The sequence below is a fragment of the Trachemys scripta genome, chromosome 8, assembly GCF_013100865.1.
Source record: "Trachemys scripta elegans isolate TJP31775 chromosome 8, CAS_Tse_1.0, whole genome shotgun sequence".
Classification (NCBI taxonomy): Eukaryota; Metazoa; Chordata; order Testudines; family Emydidae; genus Trachemys; species Trachemys scripta.
The window spans coordinates 88,499,820-88,521,371 of NC_048305.1; the positions used below are offsets into that span (position 1 = coordinate 88,499,820).

General features: G+C 37.6%; 1 protein-coding gene across 5 annotated transcripts in view; it reads right to left on the bottom strand.

Moving 5' to 3' along the window:
- The window catches only part of LRRC7 (leucine rich repeat containing 7), a 335,582-nt gene that overhangs the window by 200,856 nt on the left and 113,174 nt on the right, over positions 1-21,552 (bottom strand). For all 5 annotated transcript variants that reach the window (XM_034779104.1, XM_034779107.1, XM_034779103.1 and 2 more), the window contains exon 3: positions 10,800-11,002. In XM_034779104.1, coding sequence (XP_034634995.1) covers positions 10,800-11,002 — 203 coding nt within the window. The remainder of the gene's footprint in view (positions 1-10,799; positions 11,003-21,552) is intronic.

Here is a 21,552-nt window from a genome sequence, read left to right on the forward strand (position 1 = left end):
CAGTCTATATGGTTTTATAAAAACATGATAATAACTGAATATAATGTAACTGGGATAGTTTTATAAAAATTTGATAAGTGACTATAATGCAAATGGGATATGCTTTGTGCAAAAGGTCTCTTGTAAGGTATCATTACAAAGCTCATAATCTACTGAGTGTGATCATCCTATTTGTAGAAATGTACCACTCTTGTATCTAAAACTAGAAATATGAAATATAACTCTGAGGGCCTATTGTAATTATGTAAAGTGTGGGCCATTAATAATGGTTTGGAATCTTGATGACTCCCATTAACAGGACCATTATCCGCAGATGACTGTGTTTACCTGTGAGTCTTCCTGTATATGTGTGTGCTGGCAAGTGAGTAATGAAGTCTTGCAGTGACATGTGATCATGTCACCTGAACTGGAATCCATCTTTAACCTGGTGCTTTTCCAGTGAGGGGGGGTGGAAACCCAGAGGGACAAAGGGTTCCCGCCTTATGCAAAAGATATATAAAGGGGTGGAAAAGAACAGAGGGGGGGAGGAGCCATCATGAAGAATCCCCTAGCTATCACCTGAGCTGCAACAAGAGCTGTACCAGGGGAAAGAATTGTGCCCAGGCCTGGAAGGTGTCCAGTCTGAGAAAAACTTACTGAAGCATCCCTGAGGGTGAGATTATCTGTATTTAGCTTGATTAGACATAGATTTGCACATTTTATTTTATTTTGCTTGGTAACTTACTTTGTTCTGTCTGTTACTACTTTAAACCACTTAAATCCTACTGTCTGTATTTAATAAAATCACTTTTTATTAAGTCATTTACTCAGAGTATGTATTAATACGTGAGGGAGCAAACAACTGTGCATATCTCTCTATCAGTGTTATAGAGGGCGAACAATTTATGAGTTTGCCCTGCATAACCTTTATGCAGGGTAAAACGGATTTATCTGGGTTTAGACCCCATTGGGAGTTGGGCATCTGAGTGCTAAAGACAAGCACACTACTGTGGGTTGTTTTCAGGTAAACGTGCAGCTTTGGGACAAGTGATTCAGACCCTGGATCTGTGTTGGAGCCGGACGGGAGTGTCTGGCTCAGCAAGACAGGGTGCTGAAGTCTTGAGCTGGCAGGAAAAACAGGAGCAGGGTAGTCTTTGCACATCGGGTGGCAGCTCCCAAGGGGGTTTCTGTGATCCAACCCGTCACAATACACATGTAGAGGGACATTTTCATTACAAAATTAAGAAAACTTACACTTCTAAAAAAAATATTGCAGAGCTGGGGTTTAGGACACTTACTCTTTACCCCTGCTCCCAAACCTATTTGTGCAATTCTGCTGTCTAGACACTGGTACAAAAAGGAAACTGCTCTCAGGAGAACAGTGTATTTCTTAATAACACTATGTACAAAAACACTCTCTTTTAGAATGCAGATAACAATCAGCATCACAACAGTCTCTGTTTTCAAGAACTGCAGCACTTCTAAAGAGGACTATGAAGCCACATAAATATAGATATCATATGGACCGTAGCTACAATTTCTAGCCACTAGAGGACTTCATTACTTCAACACTAATACAACAGTAAGCTATGGTATTTTCACTAAATCAGAGAAATGTAGGGCTGGAAGGGACCTCATTGAGAAGTCATCAAGTCCTGCCCTTTGCACTGAGGCAGGACCAAGTAAATCTAGACCATCTCTGCCAGGTGTTTGTCTACCTGTTCTTAAAAACCTCCAATGATGGGGATTCCGTAACCTCCCTTGGAAGCCTATTTCTAACTACCCTTTTAGTTAGAAAGCTTTTCCTAATATCTAACCTAATCTTCCTTACTACAGATTAAGTCCCTTACTTCTTGTCCTAACTTCAGTGGACAGGGAGAACAATTGATCACTGTCCTCTTTATAACAACTCTTCACATATATGAAGACTATCAGGTCTCCCCAAAGTCTTCTTTTCTCAAGACTAAACATGCCAAGTTTTTTTAACCTTACCTCATAGATTAGGGTTTTCTAAGCCTTTTATCACCTTTTGTCACTCTCTTCTGGACTCTCTCCAATTTGTCTACATCTTTCCTAAAGTGTGGCACCCAGAATTGAACAATACTCCAGCTGAGGCCTCATCAGTGCCGACTAGAATGGGTCAATTACCTCTCATGTCTTACATACAACACTCCTGTTAATATACTACAGAATGATATTAGCCTTTATTGCAACTGCATTGCACTGATGACTCATATTCAATTTGAGATCCACTAAAATCCCCAGATCCTTTTCAGTAGTACTACCGCCTAGCCAGTTATTCCCCATTTTGTATTTGTGCTAAGATAACTACTCTTTGAGTATGGTCTGTCATCTAGTTGTGCACCCAACTTTTAGTAATTTCGTCTAGACCACATTTCCCACATTAATGAGAATGTCATGTGGGACTGTGTCAAAAGCCCTATTAAAATGAAGACAGTTCACATCCAGTGCTTCTTTCCTATCCACTAGGCTAGTAATCCTGTCAAGGAAGGACATACAGTTGGTCTGGCATGATTTGTTCTTACAAATCCATGCTGGCTATTCCTAATAACCCTATTATCCTCTAGGTGCTTACAAACTGGTTGTTTAATAATTTGTTCCAGTATCTTTCCACGTATCAAAGTTAAGCTGACTGTTCTATAATTCTCCAGGTCCTTTTTGTTCCTCTTTTTAAAGATAGGTACTATGTTTCCCCTCCTCCCATCCTCTGGGACCTCACCTGTCCTCCATGAGTTCTCAAAAGATAACTGCTAATGAACCGGAGATTGCTTCTGCTAGTTCCTCAAATACCCTGTGATGAATTGCACCAGGCCCTGTTGACTTGAATACATCTAACTTATCTAAATGTTCTTTAACCTATTCCTTCCCCATTTTGGCTTGTGTTCCTTCTCCTTTATTATTAATAATAATTGTAAGTCAAGTCTGAATTTACCATTTTAGAGAGGACTGAAACATTAGGCATTAAACACCTTCACCTTCTCAGTATTGTTTATTATTGGCTCTCCTTTCCCACTAAGTACTGGATCTGCACTTTCCATAATCTTTCCTGAGATATTCATAGAACCCCTTCCTGTGTCCTTTTATGTTTCTTCCTAGGTGTTTCTCATTTTGTGCCTTAGCCTTTCTAATTTTTTCCCCCTACATGATGGAGCTATACTTTTATACTCCTCTTCAACAATTTGTCCATGGCTCTACTTTTTGTAGGATTCCTTTTTGATTTTCAGGTAATTAAAAAGCTCCTGATGTTACCATATTGACCTCTTATTCTTCTTCTTAAGCTTTCTTTACCCTGATTTTGTTTGCCATTGTGCCTTTAATATTGTCTCCTTGAGAAACTGCTAGCTTTGCTGAACTCCTTCTTCCCAGAGGATCTCATCTACCAATTCTCTGATTTTGTTAGCATGCTTTTTTTAAGACAATTATCATTATTCTGGTGTTCTCACTCTTTTCTTTCCTTAGAACCATGAAATCTATCATTTCATGATCACTTTCGCCCAAATTGCCTTCCAGCTTCAGATTCACAACCAATTCTTCCCTGTTGGTCAGGATCAAGTCTAAAATGGCTGCCCCCCATTCAATTTTCTGAAACAAAAAGTTGTCCCAAATGCATTACAGGAACTTATTGGAAATTCTGTATTTTGCATATTACCCAGATGTCTAGGTAATTACAGTCCCCCATTATTATCAGATCTTGTGTTTTGGATTTTTGTAAAGATAGTAGACCCTTACCATGATGTCACCCCTGTTTTTCTCCTTTTATCTTTCTCTTGATATTAGTAATATTATAAAATACACAAATTGTTATCTTCTCGGTTATATTTACACAGACTCATTTGACCGAGAGTGAACTATCTTTACAAAAATTAGAAGAGAGCCCCAGAGCTTCGGAAAGTTTGAGACCCACTGAACTGTGATCAGGCATTTGGATTGGTGAATAAAGAAGCCTAGTGAAAACTGATTTCCATTAAGAAAATTATTTCTTCCAGAATAATTCTACAATGTAACACTCCCAGAAAGAAATTGTAAGTAATAGCAGCAATAAGGCAAGAGTGGGAATACATTCGAACAAGCACAAAATTACTTTAACAGCCATTTTAAAGCCTTATTAAACTTTTAGACTTTTATAATCATGCCATTAGGACTTAAACTTAATTATCAGACAATATGTCTTTATAGAATCAGAGACTCAAATATATGTAGGGCTGGACTCGTCACTGGGAGGTCATCTAGTTCAGCCCCCTGCAGTGAAGCAGGACCAAGTATACCTAGACCATCCCTGATAGTTATTTCATAGAATCATAGAATCATAGAATATCAGAGTTGGAAGGGACCTCAAGAGGTCATCTAGTCCAACCCCCTGCTCAAAGCAGGACCAATTCCCAGCTAAATCATCCCAGCCAGGGCTTTGTCAAGCTGGGCCTTAAAAACCTCCAAGGAAGGAGACTCCACCACCTCCCTAGGTAACGCATTCCAGTGCTTCACCACCCTCCTAGTGAAATAGTTTTTCCTGATATCCAACCTGGACCTCCCCCAGGTTATTTGTCTAACCTAGTCTTAAAAAGGACTGGGATTCCACAACCTCCATTAGACGCTTATTCCATTGTTTAGCTATCCTTACAGTTAGAAAGTTTTTCCTAATATCTAAACTAAATCTCCCTTGCTGCAGATTAAGCCAATTACTTCTTGTCCTACCTTCAGTGGATTTGGAGTACAATTGATCACTGTTATCTTTATAACAGCTCTTAACATATTTGAAGACTATTTTTATTCCTTTTAGGCAGGAAACCAAGTGATCCTAATGGTGCTGTGATTTAGGTTACACAGTGGATTATTCTACAGTTCTCAACTTCTTGGTTTCATGCAAATAGATCTTGAAGGCTCTCAGTGCAGCTAGAGTAAAGTAAAAATATTGTTCTTTAGACTCCACAGATATAGATATAAATTAAGTAGACATAAAATGGATTGGTTAATGGAATGAAATGGGGAAATTAAATGTCAGGATGACAAAGAAAGATCACTTTTCATTTTTTTTCAGAAGCGCAAACAGAGGTCATTGTTGGGCAGATTTACAAACTATCCAACTCTCCCTGCTAAAATAATTATAAGTAGATGGAAAATTCAATGCAGAGGAACTTTGCAGGTAATTTATAATGCCTACACACTTGTGTACATGAGCTGTACTTCACCAGGGCCCTTCTCGCCTTATTAGACAGAGATAGGATTGCGTATTTTCATGGGATGATCAAGTCTACTTTGAATATTCAATTTCAGTGCAGTTTTTAGTGCCACTGATCCACTGTGTACTTTTTTTTAAATAAAGAGGACATAGCCTTTGAAATGAAAAATATCTCCAATTTATCATATACATTTCATCTTGTAACAGGACAGTCTGCTCCTTTAAAGGCCTATGTGAACAGGGAGCAGGGGCCCCTGTTCTGGAAGGAAGCCCAACAAGCAGGTACAGACAATCATCTGACTCAGCTGGACAGCATTCAATGATTGGGGCTGATGATTCCCAGCCAGGGGATATAAAGGCGAGCTCCAGATCCATGAGAGCAGGAAGGGCCAGGTGAGGTCTTGGAGTGCACTCTCCTGTAGCTGCAGCAGAAGGCTGTGAGAGGGAAGGAAAGCCCTGCAGACCCCTAAGCTGGGTCCAGTGCATCAAGTTAATGGTGGCCTAAGGGCCCCACAATCTTAATTGAAGAACAGAACCATTTTTTATTGCTCCAGTTTCTTTTTTGTATTAAAGAATAAACAAAGCCCCAAAGAAAAGGCCAAAGAATGAACTGGTAGTGGCCAATTGTTAGTCCCCTGCACTTATATTAACTTAAGATGAATTATTTTTCAGTTCTACATTTTTCCAGGAGACTAGAAGGAACTGAAAAACTATTTCATTTTATATACACGTTTCAGGATTTCTCCTCAATCTGTCTACTTCCTATGCAATACAATGAAGAAAATGTTCTTGCAGTAAAAAATTCACATTTGGATAAGTTACATCCCTATACTACTGAAGAAACAATACAGTGTTATGTCCCTTTCAATTTCACTAGGTACATAAAGAGGATGTCAGCCTGTTCAACTACATTTTGTACAAAGACTTCACTGAATCACCTTATCCTTTTGAAGTAGCTACCCTATTTTAGGATTTTTCATCTACTACAAATTAATGTGTCACCCAGCCAAAACCTAAAAGCAAACTGCTCTCCGCAGTGACAAGCTGACTTACAGCCCCCATTCATTTCATACAGGCTTCCAGGTTCCCCGCAGTCAAGAACAGTGAGGAAAGAAACAAAGAAAGCATAGCTTGTCTTTGACAACTACACATTTTAGTATTGATTGGGAGGGCTACTTGAAATTGAATGGTCTTTAGCACAAGATTGATATTTTCAGAGTGAAGTACAAATTTATGAAACCTCTAGAATGGTTGGAAAGGAACAGGCAACAAAATTAATGGCTTATAATAAATGTGACCTCATGGGGTTTTCCAGTTGTTTATGAGTCCTGCCAGTCTTTCCCTGAAGAGGCAAAGGACTCATGAAAATATACTCCCAATTGCAACAACTACTCCAGGACATTAAAGTGAAAAGTGAGAAAATTAAAATCCTTAGATGCAGCATGAAGACTACCTGAGCATAACATACCAGAATCGTAGAAGGAATGGATACGCTAAAGAAAACAGGGAAGCGGGAAAATCCAGAGAAAAGTACACTTAAAGGGCAAGTGTAAGAGGTCATTCAAGCCAAACAAATGACTATCAGAAATTGGTAAGAAGCCTGCACAATAATTGGTGCAGCCTGCTGGATGGTCAGGGAGTAAAAGAAGCAATTAAGGTGGATAAGGACACTACAGAGAAGCTAAATGATTTCTTTACGTCTTTTTTTTAATCTGCAGAAAAACACAAAATTACTTGGATTAATCAAGACTAGAGAAAGCCATGAGTCACTTCAGAGGCATTTAAACCTCAGTGAATGACAGACAGAATTCAGTGTTAAAAAATGAAAAGTAATTCTCTCTGGAAGCAATAATTTGAATCCTTTATGTACACTAATGGACAAACTCATTGAAAACTTTTGCTCAATATGTTCGGTATAAGGAATGCAAATGAAAGTACTGACTACACTACAATGTCATTATATAAAACAATGGCACACTTTCACTTTGAATATTGTTGACCTTAATTTATAATATATATAACAGAAACAGGAAAGGTTCGGAGATGAGTGATAAAAATGGATCTGAAGTATGGAAAGACTTTCATCTGAAGAGAGAATATAAAGACTGAAACTTTTGAGTTTATGGAAGTGATTATTAAGAGAGGACATAACAAAGCTATTAAAAATAATGAATCACAAAGAAGGCAAATTGGGAAGTCCTATTAATCTTTTAATATGATACAAGAACAAAGAGAAGTTCAATAAAACAAATACAACAAATTTAAAATTGATAAAAGGAAAATTTTTACAATTTTATAATCACAAAACACCATTGAGGGGAAAGGATTGAACATCTATAGATAAATTAACTAGGATTATTTTCTTGAAGGTTCTGCTTGTTTGTTTGTTTTGTTTAGGAAGAAATATAAGCTCCAACATTTCATATAATAAAACCACCACTAACTGATAAAGGTTAAGAAGAAAATTCTGCTATGAGCAGGTTATTCCATTATCTGTAACTTAACTAAAGTCTGCTATCATGTCTCCCCTTAATCTCCTCTGTTCCAAACTAAACATATTCAGTTCCTTCAGCCTTTGTTCATATGGCTTGCATTCCATCCCTTGGATCATCTTTGTCACTTGCCTTTCCAGTTTCATTACATCCTTTCTATACATTGGTGACCAAAATTGGACACAGTACTCCAGCTGAGGACTAACCTGCGCCAAGTAGAGTGGTACTATCACCTCCCGTGACTTGCATGCTATCCCTCTGTTAATGCAACCTAAAACTGCATTTGCTTTTTTTGCAACATCATCACATTGTTGACTCATGTTGAAGTTGTGATCCATCATAACTCTCAGATCCTTTTCAGCAGTGCTGCTGCCAAGCCAGTTATCCCCCATTCTGTATTTGTGCATTAGGATTTTCTTCCCTAAGTGTAGCACCTTACATTTGTCTGTACTGAATTTCATTTTGTTGTCTATAGTCCAGTTCTCCAATTTATCAAGACCCCTCTGAATTTTTGCAACCCCCCCAGCTTTGTGTCATCTTCAAATTTGATCAGTAGGCACTCCCTATTCCTACATCCAGATCATCAATAGAGATATTACACAACACTGGACCCAGAACAGATCCCTGTGGAACCTCACTTGAGACTCCCTTTCAATCTAACATCATTTCATTAATAGCTACTCTTTGTTTGCGGTTGTTTAACCAATTACGTATCCATTTAATGGTAGTTCCGCCAAGACCTCATTTCTCCAGCTTACTTATCAGAATGTCGTGTGGGGCTGTGTCAAAAGCCTTGCTAAAGTCCAGGTATATTATGTCCACTGCATTCCCCTTATCCACTAAACCAGTCACCCTGTCAAAGAAGAAAATCATGCTGGTTTGGCATGATTTGTTCTTAGTAAGTCTATGCTGGCTGCTAGCGATTATGCCTTCATCCTTCAGATATTCGCAAACTGAATGTTTTATACATTGCTCTAGTAGCTTCCCAGGTATCGAGGGCAGACTGACTGGTCTATAGTTCCCCAGCTTCTTCTTTTTAAGATGGGTACTACATTAGCCCTTCTCCAGTCTTGTGGGACCTCTCCTGACATCCATGAGTTGGCAAATATTATTGCTAGTGGCCAGTTGAGAGTGCACAAAATCTCTCCAGATCAGATCATCAATTAGCAGCTCTCTCTTGCTCCCCTCTATCCTTGATATTGACTTGAGTTTTTGCATTTTTGTCCTTCATGTTTAATAGAGTGCTCAGTGGGATGAAAAAGCTAATGTGGCCTTGAAAGCTTGTCTGTACACTCTTCTTTCAGTTTGTTAAATGCTGTCTCTCCTCATCACTCTAACTCATCATTCAAAATGCTGAGAACTCCCATGCCTTTCATTCACTATCATTAATTAGCTTTCTAAAAGTTAATATTTCCCCTCAACTTCTGTCCTGCTTCTGTTGTGTTTCTGGAGACTGATCCAGCTTCAAGAATCCAGTAGATGATTTTCTAATTCTCTGTTGCTTGTTCACATTTTGCCATCCATAACTGATATACTATCTCACTGTATTCGCTATCATGCTGATTCACTGCAGTTCCACAATCATCTTATAAAATGCATTGATTCAAGGTAGTTCTTCCCATCAAAAAGTGCAGATAAAATAATAGTGTCCTAATTGTGACACATAGCCAGTAGCCCAACTAGGTGGCAGTCAGATACAAGGCATCTCAATTGGGCACCCAAAGCTTGAAGCAATTATTGAACAGTTCTGAATATTTTGGCCTTAATAAGCAATTCTGTTGATGGGGCACATAAGAATTACCAGACTGGATCAGATCCAAGGTCCATCCAGTCTAGTATCCTGCCTCTGACAATGGCAAGAACCAGATGTTTGAGAGGAAGGTGTAAGAACCTTGCAGTAGGCAGATGTGGGATAATCTGTCCCCGACCTAGGCCTAGGTCTTCAAATTTGTGTACTCTCACTAAAAGTGCAAAGTTTCAAAAAGTTCAATGAATAGAAAATTGTTTGGGGCGGAATAGATCTGGACAAGGAGAAGTCTGGAGATAAATGTGAAAAGGGAGGGATTATGAGCAAACAGGAAAACGAAGGTGAGGACAACTGAGATAGCTGAAAAAGCCAATATTTTAATTTCTCATGTTGACCTGGCTGACATAGTTGATTTAATTTTTGTTTTTTTTTTAAATATTTCATTTAGCTATTTTCGTTAAAAACAATTTTAACGAAAACAAACCTGATTTTAAAAAACATGAATGTTTAACTAAATTCAAAAATTCATATGCTTAACTAAATTCAAAAATTCATATTCTTGTTTTGTTAAAATATTATGTTTGCTGTTGAAGAAAAAATCCAGAATACATAACATTGTTGTTTTAGTTAAATAAAACAATTTAAATGTCTGTCTGGTGATGATCTCCTCCTGATACTGCATGGCAAGAAAATCCTCCAAATATTAATGATGAACCAGTCGAATTGGAGATATTTATGAAGTCACGGGGAGGTGAACTATCTGCTTCAATTACCTTTGGTAAATGAAATAACCAAACAATCATTCACTTTCTGATATAGCTGCAAAACTAATCTGAAAAGTTTTCAAAATAAATCACTTAAAAATGTATAGTGTGTACCTTCTAAAAATGAAACCTACATCTATCTCTGAGTTGTGAAGAATATGTATTAAGGTTATAACAACCAACAAGAATGCACTTTTATGTAGAAATCTATGCTTAAATCAAGTATTCTGGACTAGTTAATTAATCAATTTGATTTAAATCAAATCCACCATTCCTTTTATCAGTTTTGAATTTCCCACTTTTTTATTTCATTGAATGTATCCTTAGTATCACTAAACAGGGAGAAAAGATGCTCCCAATCTACATTTTCTGTACTATGTACTAGAAGAAATAGAATCCTGCTCAATCTTTCCTTAACCATGTTGGTCTGCAGAGCTAATGGAAGAAAAATACATACCCCCCCCCCAAAAAAAAAACAGCAAAAATATATTGTAAGAGTAAATCCGGTATATCAGAAGTTGTTATTTTTATACAGACCCTCTTCAAAATTGAAGTTCATTTTAAATGCTCATTTAGTAACACACCTTGTATTTCTCTATTACAGAAAGAACAGTATTTACCTTAGGTAGATCTTCAATTTGATTGGCATCTAGGTAAAGCTCCTCTAATGTCCGTTCTAAATTAAAAACCTCCTTTGGCACCTGCTGTAAGCTGCAATGGGAGTAATCTAGCACTGAGATGATTTCCTCTTCACCCCGGAAACATCGGCATGGCACCAGACGGCCAATAATTTTCCTTTTGGTTGTCATCTCCAAACACTGCACTAAAGGAAAAGAAAATAATTACCGTTTTCTAAAATCATCATCATATGTGATCATATTTAGTGTTATTACTAAGACAGTGGTTGAATAATATAATCTTCTTACATGCATGTGCAATCTGAATTATATATGTCCTGAAGTCTATTTTTCCATCCTTATAGGTTTAGAGGAAGAGGGATTTATATATGTCTGCATAAATCCTGTGTCCATAGACCCCTTCACCTGGCAAAGAGTCAATGGCAGTCTTTGCATTTTATGCTGTGGTCCATTATCATCAACTTAATTAAAACTAGCTGTGGTACTAGTTTTAATTCTGACTGTCTATGACTAAAATATATAGTTAACCCATGTGATTTTTTCTGGATTTCAAGAGAGCATATGACTTTTTTCTTTCTACAGTCACTGGTTGGGTCTGTTTGTTTTTTGCACTTTCATCAAGATGATAAAAACCCCATACAAAACAATTGGTTACAAAACTGCTACAATCTTTACATTGGATATCTTAGCTCTCATTCCTGCCTTTCAACATTCTTTGTTAATGCAAAAGATTACTTTGAGTTTCATACCATTATTTTTTGTGGAAGGGAATACAATATATACACATTTGTGAAATTTTATCAAATTACACCTCTAGGGCCAGCTCCTGAAACCCTTACTTACATAAGTAATCTGTCCACTCAAGTAAACGGAACTACTCATGTGAGTAAGGGTTCCACAATCATGCCCTATTGTCTTTCAACTGATCAAAAATATTTAAACTAACCTGCTGTTTCATGCACACTATATTCAGTAACCAGGTACACTGGTACAGTATCTAAATTTGAGGCTGATATTGCGGACATTTGTTTTTAGAAGCATTATTTGAACATGACCACAGATAAATCAGGCTGTTATGGGACTTGACATAGCATTCCCAGTATTGTTTCCATCACCTACCTTCTAAACCATTTGGAAAGTTTGTTTGTGTGTTACTTTATGGGAAAGTGCAGCAAAGTAGATTAAGTACCCCAGTGGTCACCAGTCAGACTGCTCCACTTAGAGAACAGCTGTATATCCATGCAAAATATCAATAAAAATAAAAGACATTTGTTTATCATTTCTTAGTAAAAGGGAACCATTGTTTGTGATACATGGGGTCACACTGTGCTCTCAAACTCATGTCAATTTAGAGTAGCAATACAGACTTCAGTGAAAGAACTCTTTGGAATATATGCCCCAGACAACTCCAACACACATCAAAGGGAGTTGCATCTATATCTGAGTAAAAACAGATCATTCACACTACCTAAACAATGACTTAATTGAAACATAACAGGCAGTTAGTCCATAACATGAATTTAGTGGGCAGATCCTGTTTTCCAGTGTGCTTCTTTGGCTTCACAATATGCCACAGAATACATACATTTTTCTGAGGTAAATACACACTCAAATGTTAAACTCTAACAAGATTCAGACAAGGAAGTGTATCTGCCTCTAGCAATCCCAATGAATTAACATATGAAAGCTGTCAGAACAAATATCTATTCCAAAATTTCTCAAGATGTGAAGAACAAGAGAAAGATGTTGAAATAAACATCAACGGAAGCAAAGTGCACCTAGTTTCTCATTTGGCAGTGCCAATAACAAATTTTCTGTTGACTAATTTTGGCCGAAGGGTCATAGCTAAAAGTGAGAGCAAAAAGTAAAGTAATTTTATATTTCAACTAGACCAGATGCTGAGCTTTTATGTATAATAATGAAATTGCATTTTAGTTAATATCAGCTGTTAAAATGAAAGTATTTTCACATTATAGTTTACAAAAGCATATGAAAAATTTAAAGTAGACTGGACAAAATACTAGTAAATATGCAATAAGGGGATAATTCTTCATTGACACAGACATGGACTACATAATCTAACAGCCTTCTGCCCCCCTCCCCCCCCCGAGCCTATTATTTATTTATATATATATTTCTAATGCACAGGAGAAAGGCAAAAACAAATTACACAATCTAAATTGTAACTCATTTCAGGGTATCGTATGTCACTCATTCTAGAACCATATTTAGCTAAGTTACCCACAAACTTGGACTTTTTAATACTTTGTTATTTCAAATTTTTCATATAACGATACTGGATCTTAATCCATATGTCATATGCAATACTATAAGCTAATGCTGGATTTTCTGTGCATCCAAAATTCTCAGTGAAATCAAAAAAATCAGGTTCAAGATTACTCATGTGTTAAAGAAACAATCATTTAAAGATTGCCCCCATCTCTGTTTTTTGTTGTATTATTTGCATTTTGGGTGTTGGAGAATTTTTTTTTACAAATATTTGAGATATGGCAGAGTAACTATGTGGCCTCTCCTACATAGACTTAAACAACACTTCAGTGGAAACTGTATTCCAGGGTAGGTGCTCATTCTGGTCTAGAAGGAATGGAAAGTAAACTCCACATGCTCTCTCTACAGGTTCTCTTATTATGGGCCAGATTCTCTGTTAGATAAATCAGCACAGCTCCACTGACTTCAGTTGAATTACCCTGAATTACACCGACAATCTGGCTCTGTATGTGTTCAGCCCTCTCCTGCCCTGTATTCTCTCAAATTTTGCTACCATGAAAGAATCATGGTATTTTGGGGAGAAAACTAAGAATGGCTCAGCGGAAACAGACTTACACCAGATCCTAGGCTGTACATATAGTTGAATGTCAGCTATGTTTTAATTTTAAAAAATAGTTTTGGTCTAAAGTACACTAGAAGTAAGCCCCATATCATCTGGCACTACTGCAAGGAGCAGGTGGGACATGGCGCTTAGAAGTGCAACCCATATAATATCTTTCCCTGCACCCTCAAGTCACACTCATTTGTAGATCTTCATGGGATTTTGTGACCACATCACTCCCTTCCCTCGGAATCCCTTCACTCCCACTCCTCCCCGAATCAAGAGCAAGTTGCTTTTTCTTACCTTCAAGGCCCCACATACGCACTGCTCCTCCCTACTTAATAACCATGTTTTCAAAAGTGGCCACTAATTTTATGTGCCTCACTTTTCAGGTGCTCAGTTTCAATCACCATCACCTGATTTTCAGCCACAGCTTCATGGAACTTCAGGCAGAAGTGGGGAGTGAGGAAAGAGGTGTGGAGACCATTGTGGGAGAAGTAGAGGAACAGATGTCAATGCTGGCATCATTTGCAGAGGGGAGAAAAACGGGAAGGACACAATAACAGCCACATTTTTAAAAGTGGCCATTGACATGTGATGCCCAGCCTGAGACTGCCTTGACTTTCCTTCCCACTTACAAGGGTCCTTCCCCTCCCCAAGCATCATCCCACAACTGCCACAGAACCTTGTGAATCACCACATTCCAGCTTCCCTCAGCCAGAATTAAGTTTGCCTGTGGAATCTTTTTCCAGCCCCCTGGTGCGTATGACCACTACCACTTAGATAACATAATTACTAGTAGTAGCAGGCTGTTACCCTCTGAAACATGGCACCTCACTGTCAGAATGGAAAAGAGATTGGACAGCATTCATATGAAGCACTTTGGAATGACTAAACACATCAAATGATACAAATTAAAGTTGAATGAAGAGATGTGTTTTCTTACTAAACAGATCCTGCTCCCTCAAACAGTCACCCAACACTATCTCCTGCACTCCCCAGTCTGTCTTTGCCCTTCCTTCTCCAACCCCTCACCCAAGACTGCATTCCCCCAGCCTGCCTTTGTCCATCCTATCACACCTGTGCCTATGCTTGTGCCCCCTTTCCTCTCCCTGCTCCTCACCCCTCTGCATTCAAGTCAGGCTGCTTCCCTTTTCGTCTCCACATTGCCTGGGCACCCACAATCTCCCTGCTTTTGGTTCTAGTGCTCAGTACCATGGCAGTCACCAACAGCCAGGAGGAGCAACTGCAGGGAAAGATCTGCTCAGACTTGGGTTGGAGCAATCTTAGTGAGCTCCAGTGGTGAAGCCTCTAACAGAATTTCAGCCCAATTAGCACAAAATACCGCACTGAAGTAATATTACTGTTCACAATTAAAACCACACAGATACACACAGAGAAAATAATTCAAACTTAAATATGCACTCAGTAACTTTGTGTTTCATCACTGGCTGGTGCTTTGTTAAATTATGATTCAGAGATTAAAATATATTTCCAAGAATTGTAGAGCTATCCAACAGAAGCTCATGCATGATGCAATGCCAATGTAGACACTAGGCTGAAACCCAAAATTTCCTTTCTTTTGTGGTTCTGCTTGAGAAACTTTACTATTATTTTAACATAGTTATTTCTATTTCAATCCCAACAAAATGTATTATTCAACAAGGCAGCTCAAAGTAATGGAAAACAGTATAAAATTTATCCTTTAACAAAAGCCTAGAAAATTGTGATAATCTGTATTGTAAATGCTTTTCTCTTATTTCTCTTTGAATTACATTAGGACAGAGAAAAACTGCAGCAGAAGAACAAATATAAACAATGCAATTAAATAGCTTGGTGCTGGATCTCTTTATAATAATCTGTAAATCTTATTTTCTTAGAAAGCCTTTAATCTTGCAAAAACATTTGTTGTATGGAAATTAATTAGAACAATCTGATCTCTGCTCAATTAGAGGATTTTTTGTGAAGCAAAATTACTAATCCCTGTCTCTCACTAATCATGAGACAGGAATGCTTTCTCCTTGATTTAAAAGATAGAGAATGTAGGAAATTATGGTTTCACATATAGCTCATTAAACTTTAATTTAGAGATAGAACAAACTGGATTGTCAAACTTTAGGTACCTTCAAACCATAGGATCAGTAATTTTTTCTACCTGCTCACCACTTAATCTCCAAAGCATAAGCAAACCTCATTTTGATTTTAATTGCAGAAGTCTCTCTTGCTGTTACCCTGTATGAATAAAAGGCAGCCATTTTCCTTTGTTCTGACCGTGGCAGACAACATGGGTTTGAAAATACAATTCAAAGAGATGTGTTTAACTAAAAAAAAAAAAATCACACTTCTGTCTGAAATTCTTAAGATTACTATTTCTGAGACAGAGACAAAGTAATATCTTTTATTGGACCAACTTTTGTTGGTGAGAGAGAGACAAACATTCAAGCTCCACAGAGCTCTTCTTCAGGTCTTGGAAAGGTACAGTATCACAGCTAAATACAAGGTGGAACAGACTGTTTAAAGAAACCATTCAAAATGAAGTGGGCAGTTAACACCTCTGCAGCTGTAGGACCAAAGAGAGTTAGTGGGTTACAGACTGTTGTAATGAGAAACAAAACCATTGACATTATTGGGTCAATAATTTTTGGGTCTAACAGAGTTATGAATTTAAGCTCCCAGTTTTGTCTTTTGAAGGTGTTGTGCAGGTTTCCTTTGAGAATGAGAACTGGGAGATCAGATATGGAGAGAATATTTTGTGCAAAGTATTTGTTCACAAATGATAGGGTTTGTCTTTTATCGTTTTTCTGGAACAGTTCATTTGAGAGCGTAGTGATTGTGACCTGCAGCCATCTCTCCACTGCTACTATGACCAATACCTCCCCTGCAACACATCTATCAAGATCCATGGGTCCTACACACGCCCATCACAACATATGATGGACCTCAAACTGTACATCAAATCTCCCAACAACTCTGGGGGTGAAACCAGACAATTACTATACTTTCACCCTTGAGCCTTATAACAGCCTGCATTGGACCCCCTTATGTTGGCATGTCATCAGTAATGCTGATCATGGCCAGCATTATTTCAAATGCCCCAGTTTGGGGACTAAGAAAGCATTTGAAAAACTTGAAAATGCAAGAAAATGTAATTATAAAGCATTTAATGCCATTTGTTTTTAGAAGCAAATTATAATCTGCTGCCAATCTCCTTCAAAAATAGTAAGTAGCATAGGATGCCACAAGAAGGGGGGGAAAAGATCAAGTTAAAACAATATTATAAATAAACACAGTTTAGCTTTCTGTGGTTATATTTAGATTGTGTGGCTTTTGTTGGCTTTTCATTTCAATACATCCATTGTTTAAAACAGATTTGTTATGGATTTTACCACAAAACCACAAGCTATCAATGTAACCTTGCACTTTCTTTAAAATGTTTATTTGTGTGTGCATTATTTATCTCAGTGAAGTCTTATCTCCCTAGTGCACTACCATAGTTTATTAGCCTGGGGCAAAACTCAATATCCATCTCAAATAGAAAAGAAAACAATCAACTATCAAGAACTAAAGAACTAGCTTGTATTTCTTGCAGGGACACTGAGCATTAGAGTACCTGTACCCTTGTAATTCCATCCAGAAAAGCCCTTCATGAAATTGTGAAGAAGGTTAGAGGAACCTGATAGTGTCTCAAAGTCATTGAGTGATAGTGAGAATTAGGACTACATAATCTTAGAAGAAAAATATTTCAATTCTGAATAGAGAAATAATGTTGCCATTTACTATAGTATCCAGAAAACATTTAATCATATTCATGGCAGCAGACAGTCCACTTCACTGAGTTCCTTTTCACACATTCTTGTCCATATGCATGCTAAAATAATGTATAATCTCATAAAATCTGAGGGGCATCGTGTGCTCAGCTAAGTGGAACAGTGGCCAATTATATGGTTGATTACATGTCTATCACAGCACACTGGATACCATCAGAAAACATACAGCACTGACAATTCTGAAAAGACCACACTGAAGAGTACAATGGTCTTTCAAGCAAAGGCATAAAATTGCCAGCCTGACTCTCTGAATCCTCCATACATTAAGCATTTAATCGCTCCCTGTTTGAATATGCATAGATCCAGTTGAGATCACAACACACAAAGTGAAATTCTGGCCTCCTTGAAAATAATGGCAACAGTCCCATTGCTTTCAGTAATGGTCAATAATGGTGGACTCTAGAGACTACCCATTTTTCCTTAAATAATTTTCTATGGATTTTTTGAATTGGTGAAACTCGGCTATAGAAAATACAGTATTATGAAGGCACAATGACCACCCAGACCATCTCATCACTAAAGTATCAGAGCATCTTGCAATCAGTATCACAAACCCTACCATATCATATTTCTTTCCTTTAGTTCTCTTCCCACTCTGACATGAATTGGCAATTTGTGTGTGGGGGAGAGGGGTTATTTCTCTTTCCCTTTTTCATTTCTATCTTATTAGCACCATCATTATTATTCATATCCTAGGAACCATTAATTATTAGGTATAGTATGTGGCAATAATTGAGCCTGGAAATCACAAATGTATGGATCACTGTGGCCAGGTCACTATATGTCAGGAGAGGTAAAGACCTCCTAGACAGTTATAGGTGGAAGACAAGCTTTCTAACATCTCTTGCTATCTGTGCAACTAATAGCAGCAAGGAATCCAGAAAGACCCCACCATCCTGATGATCTGGAGCAGATAGCTTCAAAAGCTGTTTCCTTTGCTGTTGGCTAAGTCCTTGAACTTTCTCCCCTTATTGCATCAACATCACCCCCAACTGCTCTTCAATCCAAGCACTACTCTCACTTATACACTGGAAGAGCTGAGATGATATAAATTCATTTGAGGGCTTGAACCTGAACCTCCAAGGTTTCCTTCTACTCTCCAGTTACTCCTCCCTTCCAACATCTCCCCGTGAATCCTTTCCCAGTGTCATGCCTTCCACAACATATTTTGTTTTTCTATCGATCAATTTCTTCCTTCAAACTCCTTAAAACACATCTGTCTGGAGGGCCTTTCCTTGATATTGTAGTTGATTTGAGCTTGCACCATTACTCATAGTATTATGCATGTATCTCTAAACTACGGGTAAAATCCTTCCCTTATTGAAGTCAATGGGAGTTCTGCCATTTACTTCAATGGACAGGATTTCTCCTGGTATTTTAACTATTTAATTATATTTCTACTCTTTGGGATATGGATTGTGTGCGTATAAAGATGAGCACATGGCTGTAGTTAAAAACAAAACCGAAAACCCTCTAAATTCCCCCAAGCCAAAAGCCCTCTTCTCTAGGAGTACATTCCTGGCACCTAATAACCATGCCTTTCTTGCTTTGTTTATCCTTTTTATTTTAATTGAGTAGTTTTGTGCTCATTTAATTTAGAACTTCATTTACAAGTTGGCCATTCCCAGACTGGTAGTTACAAGATATGCTGACCTACTGATATAATTAAGGAACCCAGAGTTCTTTAGACATGACATACTAACCAGTTACAATTATTCTTTATTATTAATACAATAATATTATTTAATAATAATAAGTGTGTGGAAAGATATTATAGCTACCCGTTTGGCAACCAAGACTATTTTGCACTCTCCCCGCTTCTGTTGGCTTTTACTGTTTACATGTACTATTGACCTTACTGTCAACTGCATCTCACCATGGGAATCATTTCAGTTCTATAGTTTTGGCCAAGTCAGCAGGAAAAAGTGTATGAGTTCTCAGTAGAGTATTTCTTTGCTTACCCACATTGTTTTACTTTGTGAATATAAACCATTCTTTGTCCCTGAAATTTTTTTTTTTAAACCTAGGCAAGTTTTTTTATCTGCAGTCACAGTATCATGCTTGTGATGCTAGAGTTATGGGTAAGGAAGCTCCTTCATCATAAGCCTCTATTTATTATTTAAGTTCTTATAACCTTCCAACATAAATTAGAATTTGTGCTGAAATTTCTCCTGTTTGTACTTTACCTGACAATAAGCAAATCTCTTTTTTAAAAGATAAATTAATCTGGAAAAAAAATCTATTTGGTAATTTAGAAATATCAAAGGAGGGAGGGAGGGAGGGAGTTTTCACCAATAAACACACTTTTTAGAAATTTTTCTGGTGTTCATGTAACTCAAACGCCTTTCAGTTAGACTTCAAAACTTGCTATGCATTTATTCCCACTGATGAAACCCCCCCAGAAATGCTGGCTTTCAACACGCCTACTGGCATAAAGGAATTCACAGCTGCTTTCCCCAGGGGTTCCATCAGGGAGGACAAATGTAGTATGCACTGAAGCAGCACATCCCCAGAATGTCCTGTCCACATCCCAAGTTCCACCCAGCACTGCCCACTATTGAACTTGTCAGCACTAGGCCACTTCTAGGAGCCCTGGAGTGATATTCTGGCTGAAGCCAGGGCTAAATAAAGCCCAGTAAATAGAATGCATTATAAAATTACATAGAGAGCATATGAATAGAAATTGTTTAACAGTGCATGAAGGTGAGGCTCCATACATATCCCTACACATGCACATGCATATGGCAAAAATATTACCCACTGAGACAGAATGTAAGCTGGTTAAGACACATTTAAAGCCTGATTGATTCATATTATCCTTGACTACTCTGGAGCCCCCTGCACGTTGGCCAACCAGCAATCCCTTTCACATCCCCATGAACCTGCCAGCTTTAGTGGAATGCACTCTCATTAGAACAGATATGTAAGTCCTTTGTCTTCAGTTACTATACACTGTTACAGAGACGATACAAACACTATGCTCTCTTATGGAGGTTTTTGTTAATTTCTTATAATTTCCCTTAATCTAAATATAATTGTAGACTGAAGTATATGGCCGCTCTTTGGGTATAGAGAAACATAGCTTTATTTCTTTATAGAAAAAAAATGATGTAGTTTGTGCAGGGAGAGATGCAAAGGTAAGAGGCTATAAGGAGGATGGAATATACACAAGGAAAACATTCCAGTCATAAATATTCTGAAAACTAGTAAATCTTATCCAGAAATAATATTAAAATGCATGAAAATAGAGTCCTATTTAAAATGATTAGATCATTACTGTATTAAAGTTCATCTTTAGAGTCTGCAAATCCTATAACATAACTGATATTAGAACATGAATAATTAGATTGCAACTTCTCTGTCTGACCCCCAAAGACTTCCCAAAGTAGTTGTTGGTCGTAACATCATTAGAAAGGTAATTTTATCTATAGTTGCAATAAGATCTGGAACTTCATGCACAACTTGAGCATCATGAAATTTTGGGCATTTACAACAAAGATGAGTAAAAATCCAGGGTGGTAGTAATTTTGCAAAGTCAGAAAATTAGCTTTTGGGCTTGCCAGATCCCTGTTGCATTCTAACCTAGGAATCAATCCACTTCCCACTGAAGTCACTGTAAAGACTCCCAATGATTTTAGTAGAAGTTTGAGCAGGTCCCTAACTCCTGAATTTCAATGTGGGAATTTCTGGAAAAATTGGTTTTGGATTTTGGTTCACCTTCATTTCAGACAGTGATGGACAGAAGTTGGGACAATTTTGAAAATGCAAAAGAGAAATGGTTCAAATTTGCATTTCATTCTACCCAAACACCTAAAATTTGTGCATGCTCAGATAAAAGATTCTAGTTTTGGCCAGTTTCTTTTTATACAGAAACTAGAAGAGTTTGAATAATTAGTTATGTATCAACAATTCAACATAATCCATATTTAAAATTACTTACGATTTGCACACCTAGAAATTCCAATCAGTTTAGGGGCCCATTGTGCAAGATGCCATACAAACATATAGTAAGAGAGAAGCCCTGCCCCAAAAAACTTGCAATACAAGGGAAAAAAATCAACCTTTTTCAGAAAGGGTG